The following is a 22,827-nucleotide window of genomic DNA, read 5'->3' as shown; positions in this document are numbered from 1 at the left end:
CACAAGAACAAATGATACATTACATATACACACATTGTCAAATAAATGATAGTTGCATAACTAACATTCATTTAACATGTTTAAACCCATCTGTTCATCATAACCCATCGTATGAGGGTTTTTATCTCCGCCCAGATGAGAGAGAACCAACGTTTGTATGGTTGCTCTTAAGTCATCTTCCAGAAGAAACAGCTTCAGTTTCTCCAAGAGGGAGATTTAGATATGCACTCAGAGTTGTCAAAGGCAAAGTCAGGACTCTTGAAAGATCCTGGTAGAACATGAGCTGCCCCAAATACCACCTACCTTGGTATTTCCACGCCCAGATTGGACATTTGAATAATACTTGAAAATAATTATTCCAGATTACAAGGCGATAACTAGAAGCCAAAGGGAGTGCAGTGCAGCTACTACTTCCCAACAGGTGTGGTTACACGTCTTTAATTAAAAATAAAATCTCTCTCCACCACCCTGAAAGTGCACACGCTGCACTTTGGCAAAGATGAACTTCTCTGTTCTTCCTCATTCTACAAGTTCTCAACAGACTTGTAAACATCGGTCACAAAGATTTTGAGGAGTAAATACTTTATGCAACCTCTCCCACTGAGAAGCCCATGTCAGTATCACCAAAATGTAACTTTGTAATCTCGCCCCTATCGCCACCAAACGGGGAAGTACATGTCTTTTTTCCTGGTGATGTCACCCTCGATCTAAAAACAGGGCATCATTACCAGACTTTTATAGAACCCAATTCAGAAACACAGGAAAATTACTTCACAATCGACAGCGTCTCATAGTTGACGAAGATAATTCAAATTTAGGTGCATGAACAACTATTTGCATATCTGGTACTAAACTTCATTTTCTGTGACTTCCAATAAGGCTTTTGCTGCAGCACTGAAACCCCCACAAAGTTTTTGTAAGGATAAATCACAGGTACCAAGGACAAAGAAGCATTTTAAAAATCATACAACTCTGCATGGCGTGTGGTATTGTAGACTGCATTACTCAGTCTCTTAGAGTAGACCTGTGGCATATGGTGAACAGTATTTTCTCCTTCCGAGCACTCTCATTGGTTAAAAGTTAGTATATTTTTCTCAGTGTCTGACAGTGTCTCGTGCAGCGGGGCACATGAGCCTGCATTCTCCCAAATTCTGTTCAGTACCAACAATGATCCCACTTGCTCGTGCTCTGGACAATCACAGCATTTTACATATATGTTGAGTTCATGTAGCATCCTCAGGTTATGTCTTTATGTTCCCTTTCACCTTGTAACTAGCTGCTCAGCCAGTGTGAGTGTTCCGTGTAGAATGTTAGTGTGATTGACATGAGTGGAATGATTGGGTGGCTGGTGTGAGTGTTCGCAGTTGGAAGATGGGCTGAGCAGCTAGCAGGCTGCTCCTGGTGGGGCTTGCTGTAACTTCTACTTATGGACTTAATAAACTACATCAAACTCAACTCTACTACGTCTTCTATGTCTCCTGTACACGTGGGGCAAGCCTACTACATTTTGGCAACGCAAATGAGATTTATCCTCGCTCAACGTGCCAACTAAGAGGAGTTAAGCTAAAGATAATGGGCCTCAGAAGTAAGGAATGAAGAAGAAGAAGAAACAAGAAACTCAAGATAAAGAAGCTGGTCAAGCACGCCTTGCAGCCCGACCAGTGTCCACTACACAGGACAGCACTAGCCCAGGCGTGCTGTGCGCTAATTTCTGTGCTTACAACACTTGTTAATACGTAATCAAGGCTGCCTACATCTTGAAGATTCTATGCCACAACAAACGTCTACAACCATGAGCTTTCAAGTACTGTATGTCTCTTCACTTATTACATGGATGCTGCCCATAGTGTGATTTTTATGTACATTTTGTCCTCAACGAGCTCTACAAACTGTTCGTGTGTACCCAATTTGAGAAGTGTTTGCACTATGGGTTTGTGTGCTCCTGGTAATCTTCACCTGCAGACACGTGCCGTCTACAAACTGATTTCTGCCTACACTGCAGCGGTGGTTCCTACACACTGGGTCTTGCACAAAGACACGCTTGAAGCTCCTCGGATTGGGTCTCATGGACTTAAGCATCACAATCACGAGCTACTGCTCCAGGGTGTGGTTCCTCTGGCTGTCGTTGGGATAATGGCGACAAGTGTGAAGAAGTGCTTGTTGCCCTTACGAATAAATGGGGGCAAAGTCAGGTGAGATTTTGGTCTTTGATTGTTTGGTCCAATCTGAGATCTTTTGCCTGCGGTAATGCAACCGCCATTTTTCAAATGTAAAACAAACGTGGCTCGGGACAAGAATTGCACGCGCTTACCTGTTTGCAGTCTTCTGGCCGCGTGCATTCGCTTCTACATTGAGTATTACGTCCTCTTCCGAATCTTCGTTGTCACTGACACAAATTCTTCAGCTCTGGATTTGCCTTCAGACATTTTGAGGCACGCTGATGCCGGGAGCCACCCGGTGCGACGTGAACGGCGTGCGGCCATCTTAGGGTTGGCAATGGCCCTGGTCAATTGTTGGTGCACTGCTCTAATTTTGCCAACCACGTCTTCGTCACAGTAATGGTGTTTTCAACAAAGCTTTTGGGGTATTGAAGCCTGACAGGAACATGGCGATTGAATCTTGCTTCTTCTAGAGAAGTGTCTTGCGTTTTGGGTGTCTTCTCGAGCCACATCTATTATGCCACATATCTATTAACAAAAGGTACATTTTGATTTTTGCCGATCAGCCTCACAGTTGTTCCTTGGCTTTGGTTGTCTACAACAAGCCTACCAGACACTTTCAGTTAACTTGCTGATATCCAATACTTCTTTCAGTAGCTGCTGGTGCGCTTTTGCACTGTGTGACAATTTTCTTCTATGTTGCTTTTCCTTCCATGCTAATGGAGTGACTGTGCAGAACTGTCGTGTTTAAACAATAAGTTGACCACTGTCTTGTGGATGTTTCGCCAACTGTAGTTCCTAGATCTACAGTTTGGCTTGTGTTAATTTTACAGGTTAAACTTGGGGTGCACAACTTAAGAGTGTGCCCAGTCTGACACCACTGATGCTACTCGGGTGAGAGATCGCTCACCGGCATGGTTACATTTTACAGTGTCATGTTATTGCTGTATGCCAACATTGTTGATTTGCATTTCACACGTACATGTTTTGTTGGCATGGGTGTGGGTTCTAGTCCCATTTCTCCTCTTTACGTTCTGGTGACAGTATTTGCTAAGACTCTTTACCCTTACATGAGGGGTTGCTTAGGGGTTTTGTTCCTTTGTTACCTTGGTTTTGGGTTTTAGCCCCATTTCCACGTCACTGGTCCCTGTACCTTCACGTCAACATATTGTGTGCGTGTGCCACACTGCACTGCACTTGTGTTTTCTTGTGCTGCACATGTCCTTGGGTGTTAGTCCCATGTGACACTAGCTGTTACACTTCACCCTGTTGGACATATCTCTTTTTACGTCATCCCTTACACTATGTGGGATCAATGTACATCATTTTCTTTGGGTGTGTGTTTTGGGTGATAGTCCCACTTACACGTTTTACCGTCATGTTGTTGTGTTCAGTGTGTAAGCTGCCCCGCGCCTCCCTTTCTCATGTTGTGTGTATGTTGCCCCGTGCCTCACCCTGCACTTTTACGTCATTATGTTGTATTACATAAGTCACCCTGTGCTTCACATCGACGAAATGTGTGCGTTTGCCACACTGTGCTGCACCGGTTTCGTGCTGCACATGTTCTTGGGTGCAGTCCCATGCTACATTAGTCTTTACACTGTTTAGCCTAAGGTTAGTCCCATCTTAGCATGGTCCCTTACATGAGCGGTGGCGTTTTGGCCACAGTCTCCTTAGTTGAGGAGTACTACTGTGGGTGTAGTCCACCCACAGTGTCTTAGTCTTGGGGTATGTTTCCCCTTTACTTTCAATGTGGTTGTTGCTCATTTGTTATCTGTGAGCTGTTCTTACACTACTTACCTGAACACTTTTTATCTAATATTAAGGGAGGAGGATGGTGTTAGTATTTTCCCATCATTCTTCTTTCCTCCTTTGCTTGTCTGTTTTCCCTTATGTGATGTGGTTACTCCATTCATCCTAGAGTTCATGGACATTTATCTTCATTGTATATTCCTGTGTATAGTTGTATTTCATTTTTGTTTTGGTTTCATTTGTTTTTCATTTCGAGAGGAAGAGGATAATGTAGTATCCTCTGGTTATGTCTTTATGTTCCCTTTCACCCACCTTGTAACTAGCTGCTCAGCCAGTGTGAGTGTTCCGTGTAGAATGTTAGTGTGATTGACATGAGTGGAATGCTTGGGTGCCTGGTGTGTGTGTTGTCAGTTGGAAGATGGGCTGAGCAGCTAGCAGGCTGCTCCTGGTGGGGCTTGCTGTAACTTCTACATATGGACTTAACAAACTACATCCAACTCAACTCTGCTACGTCTTCTATGTCTCCTGAACACGTGGGGCAAGCCTACTACAGTTCATAAATGGGAAGCAAAGTTACTTAAGGGTATATCGAGCATGCTTCATACCTAGGTCATATGAACGGGCATCCAGACAGGTGAAATCTGGCACCAACCAGAAATAGAAAACAGATTTTGGCAGACATCTTGGAACGGCAGAATGTGCAGCTGTGTAACAGATAATTGGCCGTGGAGTAACAAAGTAAAGAGGACACTCAGTTTAGGAAGGGCCTGCTTCCCAGAACTAGTTTCAGGAAGTAGCCTACTTCACATGGTATAGTGAAGCTGTTCAGGCTAGTGATCATTAAAGTACAAGTGATCATTACAAAATGCGGGCAAATCCCAATAATATCAGAACAGGTTGCAATCCTATGATATGTGTGTAACACATCTTGAATACAAACAAATAATAAAATTAATGGAACACTGTCATTGATACGCACTGAGAATGAGGGGTAATTGGCGCATTAGTCTATGTGCAATGGGTTGTAAGTGACTGCAAGAAAAGCATGGCTGGAGGCAACGTCCTGCTTGCACCCAGTACATGACCTTCCTTCCACAATTCCCTGAATGTAATCTGGTTTCTCGCCTACAAGCAGTGAAGCAAAGGTTTCATTGATGCCTTTTTCTGTGATTTCTTAGTAGGTCACCTTGAACTCGGCAGGAAAGCAACTCTTGCAACTAATATTGCAATATTATATGCCATATCAGACATTACAACCAATAACTGTAATTGAAGTGGTTTCTTTAGATTGCAAAAAATTACCTGTTTCCAAGCTTCTGAAATGGCTTGATGCAAACCATACGGCATTAGGACCTGTAGACCCTCACATGTGTTGTACATTTGACGACATACAAAAATAAAGGCTCCTTTTATAACTGGCAGCATTTCAGAGTCGGAGAAAAAAGAAACGTCTTCGCTTAAAAGCTTCTTTGTAAACTGGGCGATGGTATGAGCACCTATAAGGCTGGAGGAAAACAGAAGCCGTGTTTGTATTATAGGCAATGCAATACACTGACTGTTTAGTTTAATTTTGTATCTAAGGCCAAACGAGATAGGCAAATTAAGATTTTGACAGTACAATTTTGCAGTTTGTAATAATAATGTCTTATCACAATCCTTCATCGCTGGGAGCCCTGGGGATATATCTCTAAAGTGAAGTGTGGCAGCGTTCAGTTGTATTTTATTTTTTATAATTGTTATTATTATCAATGCTTGGGAACTGGGGGCCCGTGGGGAAGAATTGACCAATGCAGAGAGGCCTCCACTATTGGCCACTGCCAGCCACACTTTCCACTTGCGCAATGGGCCCTGGAGAGGTGATTCCAAAGAGTGCCATCCAGGGTGCTCCAGCACCCCAGACAGGAGTGTGAATGTCTTCTAGGGTCCTGCGAGATCTATATGTGATCCCCCACTCTCCCTCTCCACTTTGCAGAGGTTTTTATATGGGGGTGGAAAGTTTCAGCAGGTGGGTACCTCTGTCCATTACTGGGTTGACACATCAGCACTCCAACCTTGCTGCACAGCATTTTGTGACATTTCAAGATAGAGACTTGAAGTGATGTATTGACCTCTCTAAGACCCTGAAATTATGCCCCTAACAGCCACACCTGCCTTGTCCCTTCCCTCCAAAAATTCAAAGGAGAGCCAATCCTGCGATTGACTTTCACATTTCTCCTCATTGGGATGAGCCTTCTCAGGCCTGGTGCAATTTAAAAAGAAATCAGCATGTGCAGATTCCAACCCCATTCTTTTCTATCCCAGGAACAGGCCCAAGCAATGGCAAATGGGCCTACTGTGTGGGGCAGCCTTTGATTCTCCAGCTGGCCAGCAGAATAATTAACTTGGCTCAGTGGGGCACAAAAAGTCTGGAATTGAGTGCTAGAAGGAGTGCATATATGAAAAGTGCAAACTGATCTGCTCTTGGGACCCATTTGTTATCCACAGGAACAGTATGGCACTTTAATCTTTAGGCCTAAATATGGCAAACCTGTATTTTGGCACCATTCCACCATTAGGTGGTACATTTAATGAGGAACAGACATTTTCTACTCAGTAACTAGTGCTTCACTAGGAACCAGAATTCCTGGATGACATTTTCTGCCAACACATGTATTTTCTGCTGCAGAAGAAAACACTCCTGTTTATTGCGGCAGTCATTAAAGTGTTGAAATATTTTGCGAGACACCCCATTTGAAAATATTTCTAAAATGTTTAGCTAATTAGCAAATACGTTTAGAAATTGAGATTTTTAACCCACTTTCAGAAAAGCACTTGCAACGTCAATAGGTCTGGCTTTAATCTGGCAATGCATGAAAATACAGCCAGTCACAAATGCTGGCTACATGCATGGCATGCACAAATGGTGCTTATCAAGTCAAAGCTTTCCTTATTGGTTTGGGCAATGCTGTGAAAAAAGCAGCAAAAAAGGAAGGCTTTCAGTGTAAAGTGCATAAATGAGATAAAGAGCTCAAAGTAACAAGCAGAGTGAAAATCAAGTCTAATGTTCAGATGTAAAATAGACCTTTGTGCATTCCAACAGAACCAATTAACAGACTGACACACCAAACAGCTAACAGGAGGAGAGGATTATACACCTCTGGGTGAAGCCAAACCTCACTCTATATATATATTTTGAAGCAATGGTAAAAATATGTCTCTCACAAAACTGTGCTCACAAACCAGACATAAAAGAGAAAGGAATGAGCAAATCTTGCCATCACCCAAACTCTCACTGAACGGCTTAGTTGACTAGCCACTAAACTGAAAGCCGTTTTTTGAAACTTCAATGGATTCTGGTGAAATAAAACGAGATTAAATGCATCCCAAGATGAGATCGGTATTATATCAGGTTTCAAGACATGGTATGAAATTTGAAATGCTAAAAAGCTGACTGTATGTGACCTTTAATATACTGTCAATGTAGCTATGAGAGACAATAATAAGATTTATAAATGGGACGTTCTTACCTATCCGTGGAAGACTTATTTTTTTCCCCATACAGAAGAAGGCATAGCCCTCTGTCAATGGAGGCAATCCTCGCTAGCAGATCAGCAAAATACGTCAAGGTGCTTTCATCACAGTTTATATTAACCTGTTCGGGGATAAAGTAAAAATACATATTAGGTACCATACTCCCATGACAGATTTTGCTATCTTAACTTCAACAAGTTTGAAAAATTATAAACACAATTATATAGTGCAAGGTGGATTTTTAGGTATTCTTCAATAAAAAGGTTCTAGCAATTGTTGCACACAAAATGTACAAATCACAATTAATTGGAAAGGTGTTTATTAGAGAATCAAGATAAAAATCAATAATATAAAATGATCACAATATAAGCACTATACTCGGCATAAAGAGAACTACTGTTTACATGTTGATATTGATAGCTGTAAAATTATTACTCAAACATGTGCCAATCTGTTGATGGAACAGAAGCAGGTTATTAAAGAAATTGAGATACAAATGTGCTCCTGGTTGATACTATGCATACCTAAATGGGGTTAAGCATACGACTTGAAGGTGTGCATCAAAAATACATTGCTTAGCGCCAGATTCCCTTCATGAGAACCTACAACGGTAGAGGAGACCCAAACTTGTGGTACCACCACTTCAACCCAGGGTTGTGCAGTCAACCTAATCTAGAAAGGTTAAGTGCCCAAAGTCCTACAGCCAGGATGCTCAGCAAAGCAGATACGCCATACTCAACATTTCATTAGAAGGTTCTTATTACGGTCTGTGTGGGTTCATACACCGCCCTGGCCCAAGACACAAATGGAAAAACCTACGTTAATGAATGAGTCTGTGTGTATTTACGATGAATCTTACGTCACTTGATCCGTAACATTAATGCAGCCAACAGTCACATGTCGCAAGATACAAGACACGGAGACAGGCAAGAATGGATGACTGATACCGAAGGCAAAGGATTCACCCAGACAGTTTTGTTCAAGAGGAGGAGCCTTTGCTCTGACTTCACAATTCTTCACTTTGAGAATTGGTCTAGCACTTATTTGACTGGCTTCCCAACCTATCCCAAGTAAGGAAAGATAATAGAAAGAAGTTTGCATTTAAATGAGTTACTTAGTCAATTTCGAGTTGGTCATGGAGGGAGAAAGATCAATCCTAATTGCCACCTTTTCTGTTCCACAGGCAAATTAGTTGGAGAGGCAAGAAGCATTAGACTTGAAAGGGAGACATACTTCCTTTCTTTTCCAGAGAGAGAACGCTCACAAATTTTGGGGTGCTAACCCTATAAAGAATGTAAATAAGAAAAAAATATTTTGACTCAGTACTTCTTCAGCATAAAAAGTCGCATGTGCCTTATGTTTAAATCAACATCACTTTATTTGGATTTGTGAAAAAGTATAAATTATTCACCACTGCCGCTCATGTACACCTCGGCCTAAACTTGCTCTTCCACCAGTCTATTCAGACATCCTCCCAACACGTCAGTGAACCAGAGCCATCCGAACCTCGTCCTAATTTTATTTCATTTCTTTCCAGACCTTAGTGAGGATAGAAAGAGTATTGAAAAGGCACAACCAACAAATTCTGGAAGTAGCCCCCTGCATTTGCCAGTTTACCTAGACATTCTGGAGCAAAACAAGCAGTTGACCACTTTGCTCAAAATACACCGTTAACACTAGCAAAATGTGACTAGAGTCCTTGTAATGATAATCGATGCGGGTTAAGCCAACCCAGTTGTAGTATTTCAGAAGCATAATTCCTCTCTCTCTCTCTGTCATAGCCTGATTTTGAAGTTAAGGACTTGAATCATCTCACTGTAACCCACTGATTGTTCGTAGGTCCTTACGCAGCTCTGCCGGAGACAACATCTAAAGACATGCCAGTCTGTATTGTATACATGACAAGTAACTAACTTAACATTTCCATTCAAACTCTGAAGTAACCACAAAGAGACAAGCAGTGCTATGTAAAACAAACCTTTAAATAATGAAATGTCTTCATGTATAGACTGCTCTCTTTATACTCAAATCCCTTCCATCACTCTCGATACAAGTGCTTGGATAAACTTACTTTGCCCTTTCTAGCATGCTTCCCCATCTTTAATTCCACCTTACACCGGTACCTTCCTCAACTCTCTACTTATATTCAAATACACCTCTCTTGTCGATTGCTCTCTATTGTGACAAATCACTACAAAGCAGCCAAAAATTGACATCCTCCCAGATAATTCTCAATTTGTTTGCACATTTTACTCCCATGCCTTACCCTTTCCGTGTCATTTCCAATTTCTAAGTTGTCAATAATCGGATCATCTTCCTACAACCCCCTAATATCAAGTCCTTGTCAAGGCACTCAATCCACTCACTGTAAAGCTCTGATTGCTCTTCCATTCTAAATCTCCTGCTCCTTGGCTACAATCCTGAGGTTTCCACCTAGAGATAAGCCAGAGTGCACATGACAATCAGCCAGCATGGCTTAACACATCACAGTGTAGACAACTAACATGATAGGTTATGATAAAGTGTCCTTTTTTTGCCTCTCGTATATCCTCCTTCCCTATTTCCTGTGTCCTTCGTACGTATTTCTTTAGCCCCACTTACCCGTCATACCCCTCCTCCATTCTATTTGATCCCCACTGAGTTAATGATATTAACGCAGCACTAGTAGTCCACAAACCTCCAATATGATAAAGCACATCTAGATGGATGTCTAGCAACTGTCTTAATCGTAACAGCGACAAGACTCAAGTTCTGATCTCTGGGCCCTTCAATTCCATTTAGTCCTCACTATGGTGTCCCACTGAACCTGGGGCCATACCACTCTCCAGAGATTATATCTAGATAACTAGGAGTCCTATTCTAATCTGCTCTTTACTTCTACACTTAAATTGACTACTTAACTGCCTCTTGTTTCTACCAGCTTTGTATGCTCAGGAAAATTATTGCCCTGCTTCCTATCTCTTCCAGAAAGATGGCTATTTAAACTTCCTCTATCTTCCGTAGAGATACAGGAACTCACTCTAAGTAGCACTCCTGTCTAGCTCCCTCACAGTCTTCAAGTGGTTCAGACTGCTTTTATCCACCTTATACATGGTATCTTTCTATATTCTTCTGCCTCTACTCATCTCCTGAAGCTAAACTGTTTTTTGTTCACCACACGCCCAATCTTCATTTGCCGATTACAGCTTTAATAACTCTGACTCCCTCAATCTCAGAAAGAAACATCTTCAGTACTGCCCCAATTGTCCTCTTGGTTCTTCTTCTGGTCATCTGCTCTGTCTCCAGTGTTGGATGGACTCGTATTAGAGGTTGCATCTTCGTTTTTCTGGCTGCTACCCATTGGAACACTCTCCTTTTTCAAATACGAAAAATACAGGACCATCTGTTTTGCACAAAAACCTTAAAACCATTCTGCCCACTCTTCAGCAGGATCGTTAGTGGCAGAACACAGAGGGGGGGGGGAGGGTAACAGCGCACTCCCCAAAACCAGTTCATCATCATAGATAATGAGTAACTGGGGGAAGTCAGTCATATACCCTTTCAATAGCGATAGCCCTTACCAACCATTATACCTTGGAGCTGGTCAGAATCTCTGAGAGAAACATGCCTTACAATATCTGGGCGTTAGGATATATTGTAAGAATGCTGATATTCAAGAGGGAAATCTGGTCCGCGCTCAATCGGCAATATAAGCCCAAATTCAATTTTGGCTGTGTCTTTCCCTGGCAACTACTAGAAAGATCGCTCTGGCAAAGATGGGAATGCTTCCACGGCTGCTCCATTACTCTGCAAACATCCCAGTTTTCCCTCCAAGAAAAACCTTTCAGAAACTCAATAGTATTGGGGGATCTGGCCGCGGGTGCGTTGTGCTTCGCAAACACCAGTTACCGGTGGGACAAGGCGGTCTAGGACTCCCTTTCTTCGAACAATATTACTTGGCTGCTCAACTTCAACCGCTAGCCTGCTGGCTTGCTAGCCACTCTCTGGAAGACGCTGGTTCAAATCGGGGAGCGATGCAACCTGGTGGCATCCTTCATTTCTCCAACTCCATACCAAAATGAACCCTAAACCCGCCCAGATCGTTAGCACTGATCAGACACTGTGTCAATGGAGTATTCCAACTCACACCCAACTTGCACCCATACACTCATGAAATTCCCCATTGGGGATAACCCAAAGACAATCACCTTTTGACACTCACAGACTTATGGCTCTGGCATGACAAAAACATTTCTACCCTGGGTGACCTATTCCTGAATGGCCAGTTTTTTTACTTTCCATCATCTCACTTCAGACCATGGTATCCCTCTGGCGCAATTTCTATTGTATACACAACTTAAACAGTCTACATCAGTTGTGGGGGATTACCCGAGACGAACCACATATGCATGTGGTGATAGAGAAACTATTAGCGATGGGCGATGGTTGGCACTTAGTTAAGTGCCTCTACAACGCCCTCCGAGAACACACTCTCACCCCCACTTAGGCAACTTTGTGAATCCTGGAAAACGGACATCACTCAGAGTGGCTATTAGCTTTAGAATATCCTCACCTAGCGTCCCGATGTGCCTATTTCAAAAACATTGAATTGTCTATCCTCCATAATGCAAAAACCAAAGGAAATGATGGACGGAGTGTCGAACATTGCAAGCACTCACCCCCAGTCAACTGATCTGGGTTTAATTCATCACCGTTCTTTAGCCCACTCTGCCACCCCAGTTCAGACATGGCCATATGCAAATCAGTCTGACCCTGTGCCTCATGGGAACAGTCCAGCCCGAACTGCCAAGCCATGTCTTCCCTGGACCGGAAACAAGCTTCCTAGGACCGGTTTCTGGCATTTCAGCCGTCTTCAGCCAGGCTTGCTTGAATCCAGTGGCAAAGTGAGCAAGGGACTCACGTCTGAGCATACCCTGCCAACTTATGGCGAACAAAGCAAAAACCAAAGGAAATGATGGACGGAGTGTCGAACATTGCAAGCACTCACCCCCAGTCAACTGATCTGGGTTTAATTCATCACCGTTCTTTAGCCCACTCTGCCACCCCAGTTCAGACATGGCCATATGCAAATCAGTCTGACCCTGTGTCTCATGGGAACAGTCCAGCCCGAACTGCCAAGCCATGTCTTCCCTGGACCGGAAACAAGCTTCCTAGGACCGGTTTCTGGCATTTCAGCCGTCTTCAGCCAGGCTTGCTTGAATCCAGTGGCAAAGTGAGCAAGGGACTCACGTCTGAGCATACCCTGCCAACTTATGGCGAACAAAGCAAAAACCAAAGGAAATGATGGACGGAGTGTCGAACATTGCAAGCACTCCCCCCCAGTCAACTGATCTGGGTTTAATTCATCACCGTTCTTTAGCCCACTCTGCCACCCCAGTTCAGACATGGCCATATGCAAATCAGTCTGACCCTGTGCCTCATGGGAACAGTCCAGCCCGAACTGCCAAGCCATGTCTTCCCTGGACCGGAAACAAGCTTCCTAGGACCGGTTTCTGGCATTTCAGCCGTCTTTAGCCAGGCTTGCTTGAATCCAGTGGCAAAGTGAGCAAGGGACTCACGTCTGAGCATACCCTGCCAACTTATGGCGAACAAAGCAAAAACCAAAGGAAATGATGGACGGAGTGTCGAACATTGCAAGCACTCACCCCCAGTCAACTGATCTGGGTTTAATTCATCACCGTTCTTTAGCCCACTCTGCCACCCCAGTTCAGACATGGCCATATGCAAATCAGTCTGACCCCGAGTGGGAAGGGTATGCTCAGACGTGAGTCCCTTGCTCTCCATGCCACTGGAATCAAGCTATCCTGGCTGACGAGGGCTGAAAGCCCGAAACCGGTCCTAGGATGCTTGTTTGCAGTCCAGGGAGGACCTGGCTTGGCAGTTCGGGCTGGACTGTTCCCATGGGGCACATGGTCAAGACTGATTTGCATATGGCTGGGTTCAAACTGGAATGGCATGGTGAGCAAAAAAACGATGGATTTAGGCCCAGATCTCTGTACTGGGGTGAATGTATGACATTGTTCTGCATTCTGTCCATCAATTGTTGTTTTTGCATATCCTCCATAATGCCCATCTCCCACCGGCTAGGGTGAATCGGATGTACCCAGATGCACACCTCTCCTTCCTCCACAACTCTCGGATGCTGCTGCTCCGCATCACACCCTGTGGTACTGCCTCTCACTATACCAGTTTTGGCAAGCAGTACTGTCTTCTCTAACTGACATTACTCGCTGCAACGGGCTGGACTCCTGGGAAGCCATTGCCCTTGGCATTTAGGGGCACACTCAACAAAGTAGGGTGGTGGTACGCTTTGTGAAGCTCACTCTTCTCTTGGCCAGGGGAGCAGTTACTCTGAACTGGCATGCACAAGTACCCCCCTCTAGCTGCATCCTGGCGGTACACACTAGCCGCTTGGCAGAATCGAAAAGCGCAGCTATTCGCAGAGAAGAGTTGAAGGGCCCCCGTAAGCACCACATTTAAATGGAATGGAATGCCATGCTGATCCAGCTATAGGTGGTTATTAGAGATGATAATCTTTCACCTTAGGCTACACACTCTAAGCCGTCTACAAAACAGAAAAACACCCTACACCCATACGCTTACATGCTTCTTATCCCAGGCAGGAAAACCGGATACATTGTTCTGATCTCCATGACTAGAATTACCCCATATGTACCCATCATACTGTGCAATGTATCATAGTAGATGCTCTGACCCCTAGCATAGAGGCACCCCAACCAGAATAGCCATCTTTCAGCCTTTGCCACAGTCTCCCACTTATGTCACTCACAAGCCACCACTACTGTTCATATTATTTTAGTTCCATAGTTGCCATTTGCTAGACTCTTAGTATTTTCACAAAAACTGCACAGGCCTGACCATGCTGCCATGCATTACCATTACTCTTAATGTTTGCCAACCTACAATTATGTTTCTTCTGTTTACCACTCACTGTATTGAAAAATGATAATTAAAAAGTTTTAAAAAATAATAGCTAATGAGGATCTCTAAAACTAGCAGTTCAAATATAAACTGTGCTTAATAATATACAGTAAACGTTTTCATTCAGTTAATTAAAAAGACAGTTACATTTTCATCAAGAACCAAATACAGGGCCTGTGTAAGTGGGGTGATCCACTCACATGTGTTCAGGGCCTGTGTAAGTGGGGTGATCCACCTGCATGTGTTATGGGCTGGCAATGCATGATACTGTTCTTGAGTGGGTGCTTCATCATTCGTGATGACCGACGGAGAGACTCTAGAACACTTGTATAGCATGCTCTAACAGGTCTCTTAAAAAGGCCAGCTGCAATTAGGGGTGCTGCTATCAACTTTCAGTGGTCCATTGAAGGGGAATGGGTGAAACCCAGTTGGCTTGGTCTTGTACTTGTGCTACAGCAGAGGAGGTGTAGAGGCTGCAATAATGTAATTTGAATGAGAGTAGACAAAAGGCAACAGGAAGCTCCTCAGAAGATGCAGTTCTTTATGTGGACCATTACTTGACAAATAAGGCCCAATGTCGCAGCCAGTGCTCTTGAAACCTCTGTCTTTCGAGTGAAGGGTGAAACAAAGGTAGGCGCATCAGACGATAAACTATCCAATATGAAATAAATGTCTGGGAAGGTGTAAGGAAATCTACCCATGAACATAAGTGGAGCTGGCAGGAGATAATATTGACCAGAGACCATTCCGTTAAGTTATATAATAAGAGAACAGTTGTTGGCTAAACTGACAGACCTTAAAACTTTTGTCTTATTTTTTCCTACAACACAAGGTGAATGTAACTTGGAGAACATCATGACCTTAACATGTTTATTTGTAAAGGGCACATTCATCCAAGGGTACCTTGGCTTTGAATAACAGATGCTATTGTTATCCAACTCAATGGTACTCATTTTATCGACCTTGGAAGGATGAAAGGTTGAGTGGACCCGCCGGGATTTAAACCTGTGACCATGAGGTCGAACACAGGCCCCTACAGTGGATGCATTACCAGACCTTGTGACATGGTTGAAAGAACGGTGATGGATCAAACCCAGATCTGTTGACTGGGTGTGAGTGTTTTTTATTTGGTTCTGATGCTCAGTCCATCACCACCCCCTTTTGTACCACTTTGTTCACCATAAGTTGGCAGGGTATGCTCAGACGTGAGTCCCTTGCTCACTTTGCCACTGGATTCAAGCAAGCCTGGCTGAAGACGGCTGAAATGCCAGAAACCGGTCCCAGGAAGCTTGTTTCCGGTCCAGGGAAGGCATGGCTTTGCAGTTCGGGCTGGACTGTTCCCATGAGGCAATGGGTCAGACTGATTTGGATATGGCCATGTCTGAACTGGGGTGACAGAGTGGGCTAAAGAACGGTGATGGATCAAACCCAGATCTGTTGACTGGGTGTGAGTGTTTTTTATTTGGTTCTGATGCTCAGTCCATCACCACCCCCTTTTGTACCACTTTGTTCACCATAAGTTGGCAGGGTATGCTCAGACGTGAGTCCCTTGCTCACTTTGCCACTGGATTCAAGCAAGCCTGGCTGAAGACGGCTGAAATGCCAGAAACCGGTCCCAGGAAGCTTGTTTCCGGTCCAGGGAAGGCATGGCTTGGCAGTTCGGGCTGGACTGTTCCCATGAGGCACAGGGTCAGACTGATTTGCATATGGCCATGTCTGAACTGGGGTGGCAGAGTGGGCTAAAGAACGGTGATGGATCAAACGCAGATCTGTTGACTGGGTGTGAGTGTTTGATTGGTTCTGATGCTCCGTCCATCACCACCCCCTTTTGTACCGCTTTGTTCGCCATAAGTTGGCAGGGTATGCTCAGACGTGAGTCCCTTGCTCACTTTGCCACTGGATTCAAGCAAGCCTGGCTAAAGACGGCTGAAATGCCAGAAACCGGTCCCAGGAAGCTTGTTTCCGGTCCAGGGAAGGCATGGCTTGGCAGTTCCCATGAGGCACAGGGTCAGACTGATTTGCATATGGCCATGTCTGAACTGGGGTGGCAGAGTGGGCTAAAGAACGGTGATGGATCAAACCCAGATCTGTTGACTGGGTGTGAGTGTTTGATTGGTTCTGATGCTCTGTCCATCACCACCCCCTTTTGAAAGCAAATGCAGTGCATAGTTGATAGGTGCTACCCAGCATAACTGATTAATTTCAGTGGAGTTTAGGCTTTGAGTTGTAACCTTAATGTTCCAACACAGTGACATTTTAGGGCAGTTCTGTTTTTCTTTTCATAACAAATATTATGTTCTGCTTTAAGCAAATAACAAAAACTTCCCTTAAGGTTATACCTGTGCATATAGGTATTGTATAGTGAAACTTTGTGTTAGACAACTTTTTTTTTAGGAACACTATTGTAGAAATACAACAATAAAGTACGATTGTGTAATATTCATTAAGTGTTTCGAAATAGGAATGGGTTCAGGAACAGTATTAGCACAGCTGATCTGTCTGTGAAGGGAGGAGATGCATCATCAAAAGCTGTAAATAGCAGCAGAAGGTACTTTAGCTCAACACCAGGAATTTCCTGGAGGAGGTTGACTCCTGATAATGACATTAGTCAAGAAGATCTGTTTATAGAGCAAAGCAAATAACTTACTAAAGCATACACGTAAAAAGGGAACGGTCACCCACAGCAAGATTGGGTACATTTTAGTGTTCACTATGTGATAGACTACAAAACTGAATATTAAGTCAGAAAATCAGGCAAAGTAGAGAATTTGATGGTGAATGGTGATGGGCATTTACATGGATGCAAAGAGAGCATTTCATACTTGATGAACTGCACAAGTGGAGAAAAGGTTTCAAGTTAAATATGTGATGTACAGCTTCATCTGTGCGCTCTGCAAGCAATGACTGTTGAGAGGCCTGGGGATATGGCTTTTTTTACTGTCCAGATGAGCATAATTGAGGTCACCAACACCTGTAACTTTGTTAGAGATTGGGCAGAATAAGAGGATAAAATTCAATATTTAACTAACGCACTCAATGTCAGGATAAGTGTTCCTGCGGGGTAAAAATGAACTGGGAAGTTCTGAACTAGAAGACAAGAAGGGGGTTTTGGGGTGATATTTGGTGGCAACAGCTAGTAATGGAGTAGCAGTGAAGTCTGGCTTTGGTGGATCTAAACTCAAGAAACACCTCTGGCTAAGTTGTAATCAACTGGAGAAAATCTGATATTTGACAGACAAAGCAAGGGTGGAGCTTCAGCTACAGGGCAGGAACATCATACTGCGTATCATAAGGTTACATCTTAATGAGACAGAAGAGGCATGCATGATGCAAAGGAGGACATAAATGGATATTAAAGGGTTGGGATCCTACAAAGTGTTTAGATAAGTCAACATTCTGCAATATTTTTTAGTCTTTGAAAACCATGCAGCATCAAAAAAATCTGCATGGCTGCTTAACTCTCTTAAGTGAACACTTTAACTAACGGCACATAACGTAACACTATAGACCTCAGGATTACACTGCATTTGGAGGATCATTCTACCAACCTGCTTTCCTTTCAGCAATGACTGGATGGGAAGCAGAAGGGCATCTACTACAGCAGTTGTGTATAAACATTCTGTGGCACACTCTTTCCGATCGCAAAGAAGGCGCAGGGCATCCATGACCAGGCTGGTTGGAGAGTAGGATCCTACAGTAAAAAGCAGAAAGGATTTCCATGAAAAAGAAGGTGCACAAACTTCACAGTCCCGCCAGAAATCAATTGAGCACCTGTAATACTCACACAAATATTAAAAAAATTCAATGCAGAGCCACTACTATGAAGTACAACCTCAAGCTACAGCATTGATCCATTCTACTATCTCCAATGTCACATTAATGTAATCATAGATTAACAAGCAAATCGACTAAATGTAAATGTGATGAATCCATTTGCAATGAGGCTAGGAACATTTTTATGATACACGTGTAGACTTGAAAGCTAGAATTCTAACTGTGGCAAAACAAATATTTAACATACACGCTTATGGTCGATTAACTAAGAAAAAGACAGCTGACTTCCCTTTAATGTGCTAATATTTTTTTTCTAAACATAAAATGGATGCACATTTGAGCTCACTCTGTACCTTAATTGGGTCGGCTATACTGAACTTCCTGTTCGCTCAGAGCAATGACCTCCACAAACGTAAAATAAGGTATATAGCCTCATTACCATGCTAGGGCACAGCAAAAGAACAGCATTTTCTACTGGATAGCCATGCAAGAGTGCCATACTTTAGAATTATTTTAGAAATGACTCAATAGATCTCTCATACTTTCAAACATTCAGGATCAACCACCATTAATGACACTGCATAGAAGTCCACCAATAATATCACGCTTTAAAGAAAAAAATGGCTAAATACCACAAACAATGGTTACTCTTGCAGCAGGATTAACCACCACATCAGACACTTCCGAAGAGTAGTAAAATGATCCTTCCGTAGATACCGCGAAGATGAGTAAGTCTGGATGAGAGCAACACTTGAAAGGAAGAATTTAGCCTAATTTGTTTATTTTCCTAAATAAACCCTGTTCTCTCCCCCTAAAGGAGCAGCTTAAAAGTAGATGCCACTTATAAATCCGCATTGCCACTGCATCACTCTTTACATGGACGGCTTATAGAAGCCGTCTGCCATGCATATGTTGATATAGTGCAAAGCAGTTGTATGTTTTACCAGTACCAATGCCTGTATACCTAACAGAAAGACCTGTCAAAGCCAATGTGATCACATTAATATATGGATAGTTAGGTTGACTCATCTGGGAAAAACAACTCATGCTTCCAGAATCTCCCAATGTGTTTCCCACCTTGCTAACTAGGTGCCTGTCACAACCTGCATCTGACAGACCAGCACGAAAATATACCCTCGAAATAGGTTCTTGCCTTGCATCCAACACTCTGTCCTGGGAGACGTCCACCAGGAATCAGTCGTCTTGTATAGAAAAATCCAAACCACCTGCACTGGGCATGTGCCAGTACCTTTGTGAATACTTAAAAGTGCTAATGAAGAGGCCATCGAAGAACCCTCAACTAAACTCGTTAGCCTCCAGCCTCAAAATCCAAAGACTTTTGTTACCGCTTAAATTGAAACCGAGAAACAGGAGAATTTGTGAGTGAAGAGGTCATTTTGAACAGATCCTGACTGTACCTTATGCACTTCAGACGTGGCCTAAAACAACTGACTGCATAGCCAAGCTTTTCCTTTTGTTTAAACAGCCACAGTAGACAACACTTCCTACTTAAGCTCTTAGCAATCCAAGGTGATAGTGTGCTATAATATGACACAAACATACAAGTTCTGCAATTACCGTACATGGAATACTCATGGTAAAAGTTCAGGGACAAGGCAAGTGGACAAAAAGACCCAGGTGGACTGTGGTCCTCTGAGGCATCTGACCGCGATCTTTAACAAGATTTGGTATTTTTGTAAAACCGGTAATCCTCGGGACTGTGTTTCTTAGCCACATATTAGGATCATGTGTAGGCATACAGTCAGAGGTTGGCAATTTATCTATCAGCACAAGCAAGTCTGTTATTAGATGTGGTTAAGACATTTTGGCAGCTGAAAACCTGCATCTTAGAACCATCAGGAAAGAATCCCAGAGAACCCTGATAATAGGTTATGTAAATATCTGCTAAGACCCCTCAGATAACTTGGACAGCCTCAAACCAGAGTATGCAGAAAAAGACTACAAAGCAAATCGAGTACACACAGGTGGTGCACAGGGAAAGATCAGGAATCACTAGACAACTCATATTGGAGCAAAACTAAAAACAGAAAAGTGAAATTTACGTATTCTTAAGTAGCCACAACATTACAGATACTTGAGCGGCATTTGCACTTGGTAACATGAAGGGCAGCTTTAAAGCTTCAAAATGTATTTCGTTTCATTACATTGTGTGCAGTAACACTCAGACAAGATAATAGAGGTAAATTACAGATGAAACACTGACTCACTGCAGGTATTAAAGAATTACTAAAGGATGTGTAGTGCGATTTGTGAGGTTACTAAATTAGAGACCAGCTGACTGTTTGTACTTCATTCCCAGATGGCACATTTACGATAAAAATACACTAGACCTAGCCACCAATAGAACCTTTAACCACAAGTCCCCCAAAATGTCTCTACATTGGTCTAAGTGGAACAGGTGCTTGGCATTCAGTTTAGACTGGACTGGAGGGTTTGTGTCTCTAATGTTACAAAAGACCTCAAAGGTGCACTTTGGTTTGGTGGCATTTATCTTTTCTTATGTATCCTTGAGCACTTTGAGATTTAGCATGGTTCTCATTATTCGGATATCCTTCATTATGCTAAGGTATCTGTTGCAAAAACCCAAACTCGTATGCTATTCTGCCAGGAGCACATCTCATATGGGCTATGTAGCAAGCTGTCTCTGTATATACTATACCAAAGTAAGGTATAGTGTGCACAGAGTCAAGGGAGTCCCCAGAAGTATAGTAGATGCTAAATTAGGTAAGTACCAACAGCTCTCTTGGTGGTAGTGTGGGCAAGCAGTTAGGCTTATCTAGAGGTTGTGTTAAGCCTTTATTGTATTCATCCAATCAAGACTGAAGGCACACACTCTGAGACTGAATCCAGACCAATTCGATAAGTATAAGAAAGGTATACTTATGAATTATTTTAGAACCAAGCAAGCTTTGGACAGGTAAGTCAATTATACTCTCAAATGCAGGACTTCGCAAGGAAATGCAGTTGTGGTTAAATGTGCAATAGTTACAGGTTGGTAGTGATTTAAACAGCAGTTTACATTACACAATAATTACTTTTAGGATACTTTTCAATTACTGTTAGATTACTTTGAGTACTGGGGATGGTGTGCCTAGATACCACATACAAGGATCTCACAATACACGGTAAGTAAGACATTTCTTGGCTAGAGTTAAAGTTTCAGTTTTTGCCATACAAAACAACAGTTAACACTAAAACATAAAACCCAAACTCTTTTAACATGGATTCCTACAGGAGAAAAATGGTTATCGGTTTCACAGGTAAGTAAGGATCTTACAATTGTGAGTTTTGAGGGTTAGGACCAGGGTTCCCGAACGTCTAGGTTGGCACTCGAGTTGCACCACCAGCGGCACTTGGGAAGCTGGGTGCAGAGTGCAGGGGCCCAATGTTAGCCAATGGGGCTAAGGGGGCCTTCAGTTAGGAACTGCTTACGAGCAGGCCACTCGGTGTGGGAGCAAAGTTCCTGGGGTTAAGGTCAGCACTGCAGGGGCCAACAATCAGCACAGGAGCTGCATCACCAGCGGCACTGAGGCGGCCAGATGCAGGGTGCAAGGAGACGTCCCAGGCCCTGTGCTTTTCAATGGAGAACTTCAGTTCGGCAAAGTTGCTGCAGGCAGGGAGGCGTCCTGAAGGCAACCATTGGCTGGAGAGGTAAGTTGGATTCTTGGGGGATGTCTGGACACTGTTGGTTGGGCCACCCATGGCCGTGGGGCGTCGGGTGCAGGGGTGTCTTCTGGCGTCGGGTTTTCTTACCCGCTCCAGTAGGGGGGCCCTTCAGGTTGAGGCTGCAGACGTCGTCTCAAGGCTTCAGGGAGGTCGGGGATCACCAGATCCCAGCTCAGGATCGCTGGGGAGATCTCCTCGTGATGTTGGGCCACTCAAACTCAGGCCGTGAGCATTAGATGCAGCGTGGTGCAAAATAGTGATGTCGCCGGAATCCGATTCTGGTCTTGGAGACTTTATTAAGCAAATCCGGTGCTCACAGGAGAGAGAGAGAGAGTCTGTAAGGTGAGTGCAGGGCAGGTCCTCCGAGCTCTGTGGGGCTGCTGAAAACGCCAGGTTCTTCGCTGTAGGCAGGTTGGAGGCTGACAGGCCGGTATGGCTGGGGCCAAAACAGTTTTTGACCTTTTCTTTCTGGGTCAGCAAGGCTCTTCGGTCCTTCTTTCTTTCTCAAATCGGAGGAGTCAAGGATCAGGATGGCCCCTAAATACTAGATTTAGGGGTTTAAAAGGGGTGTGCAGGTCGAGACCCATGGGTCCCTTTCTTGGGGTGGGTACCAGGGGCAGCTCCTCCATTAGGGCGGAGGAGCGTCGCACCACTGCTTTCTCACAGTGTGAGAAGCAGAAACATAAAATGGTAAAACTACCATTTTATCTTTCTGCTTCTCACACTGTGAAAAAGCAGAAGGGTTTGGTTAGGGGATTCTGCTCGAGGGCCGCGGAGGAGTGGCTTGTCCAATACTGCGGGCCCGGACTGTTTGGTCGGCCCTCTGGGCCGACCAAACTACTCATGCGCACTCTCCCTTTTCTCCATGTAGGCTGCATGCTAAGGGGAGAGGAGGGAGGCTGCATGCTTCCTGTTCGCGGGACCTGGCCAGGAGCTGAGACGATGCGGGACCCAGGAAGGTAAGGTTTTTAAAAATAAAATTAAATTACCAGGTTTTAGTAAA

The 22,827-nt window shown here is 43.7% G+C and overlaps 1 protein-coding gene across 1 annotated transcript in view; it reads right to left on the bottom strand.

The window, feature by feature from the left end:
- Positions 1 to 22,827, bottom strand: part of TBC1D32 (TBC1 domain family member 32) — an 886,600-nt gene that overhangs the window by 577,339 nt on the left and 286,434 nt on the right. Inside the window, exons 15-17 of the mRNA XM_085611276.1 lie at positions 17,912 to 18,054; positions 7,418 to 7,542; positions 5,214 to 5,415 (exon numbers count right to left, since the gene is read on the bottom strand). Coding sequence (XP_085467402.1) covers positions 5,214 to 5,415; positions 7,418 to 7,542; positions 17,912 to 18,054 — 470 coding nt within the window. The remainder of the gene's footprint in view (positions 1 to 5,213; positions 5,416 to 7,417; positions 7,543 to 17,911; positions 18,055 to 22,827) is intronic.

The sequence above is a fragment of the Triturus cristatus genome, chromosome 6 (assembly GCF_964204655.1).
Source record: "Triturus cristatus chromosome 6, aTriCri1.1, whole genome shotgun sequence".
Lineage (NCBI taxonomy): Eukaryota > Metazoa > Chordata > Amphibia > Caudata > Salamandridae > Triturus > Triturus cristatus.
The sequence above is the reverse complement of the archived record's forward strand: the minus strand, read 5'-3'. Positions and strand labels throughout refer to the sequence as shown.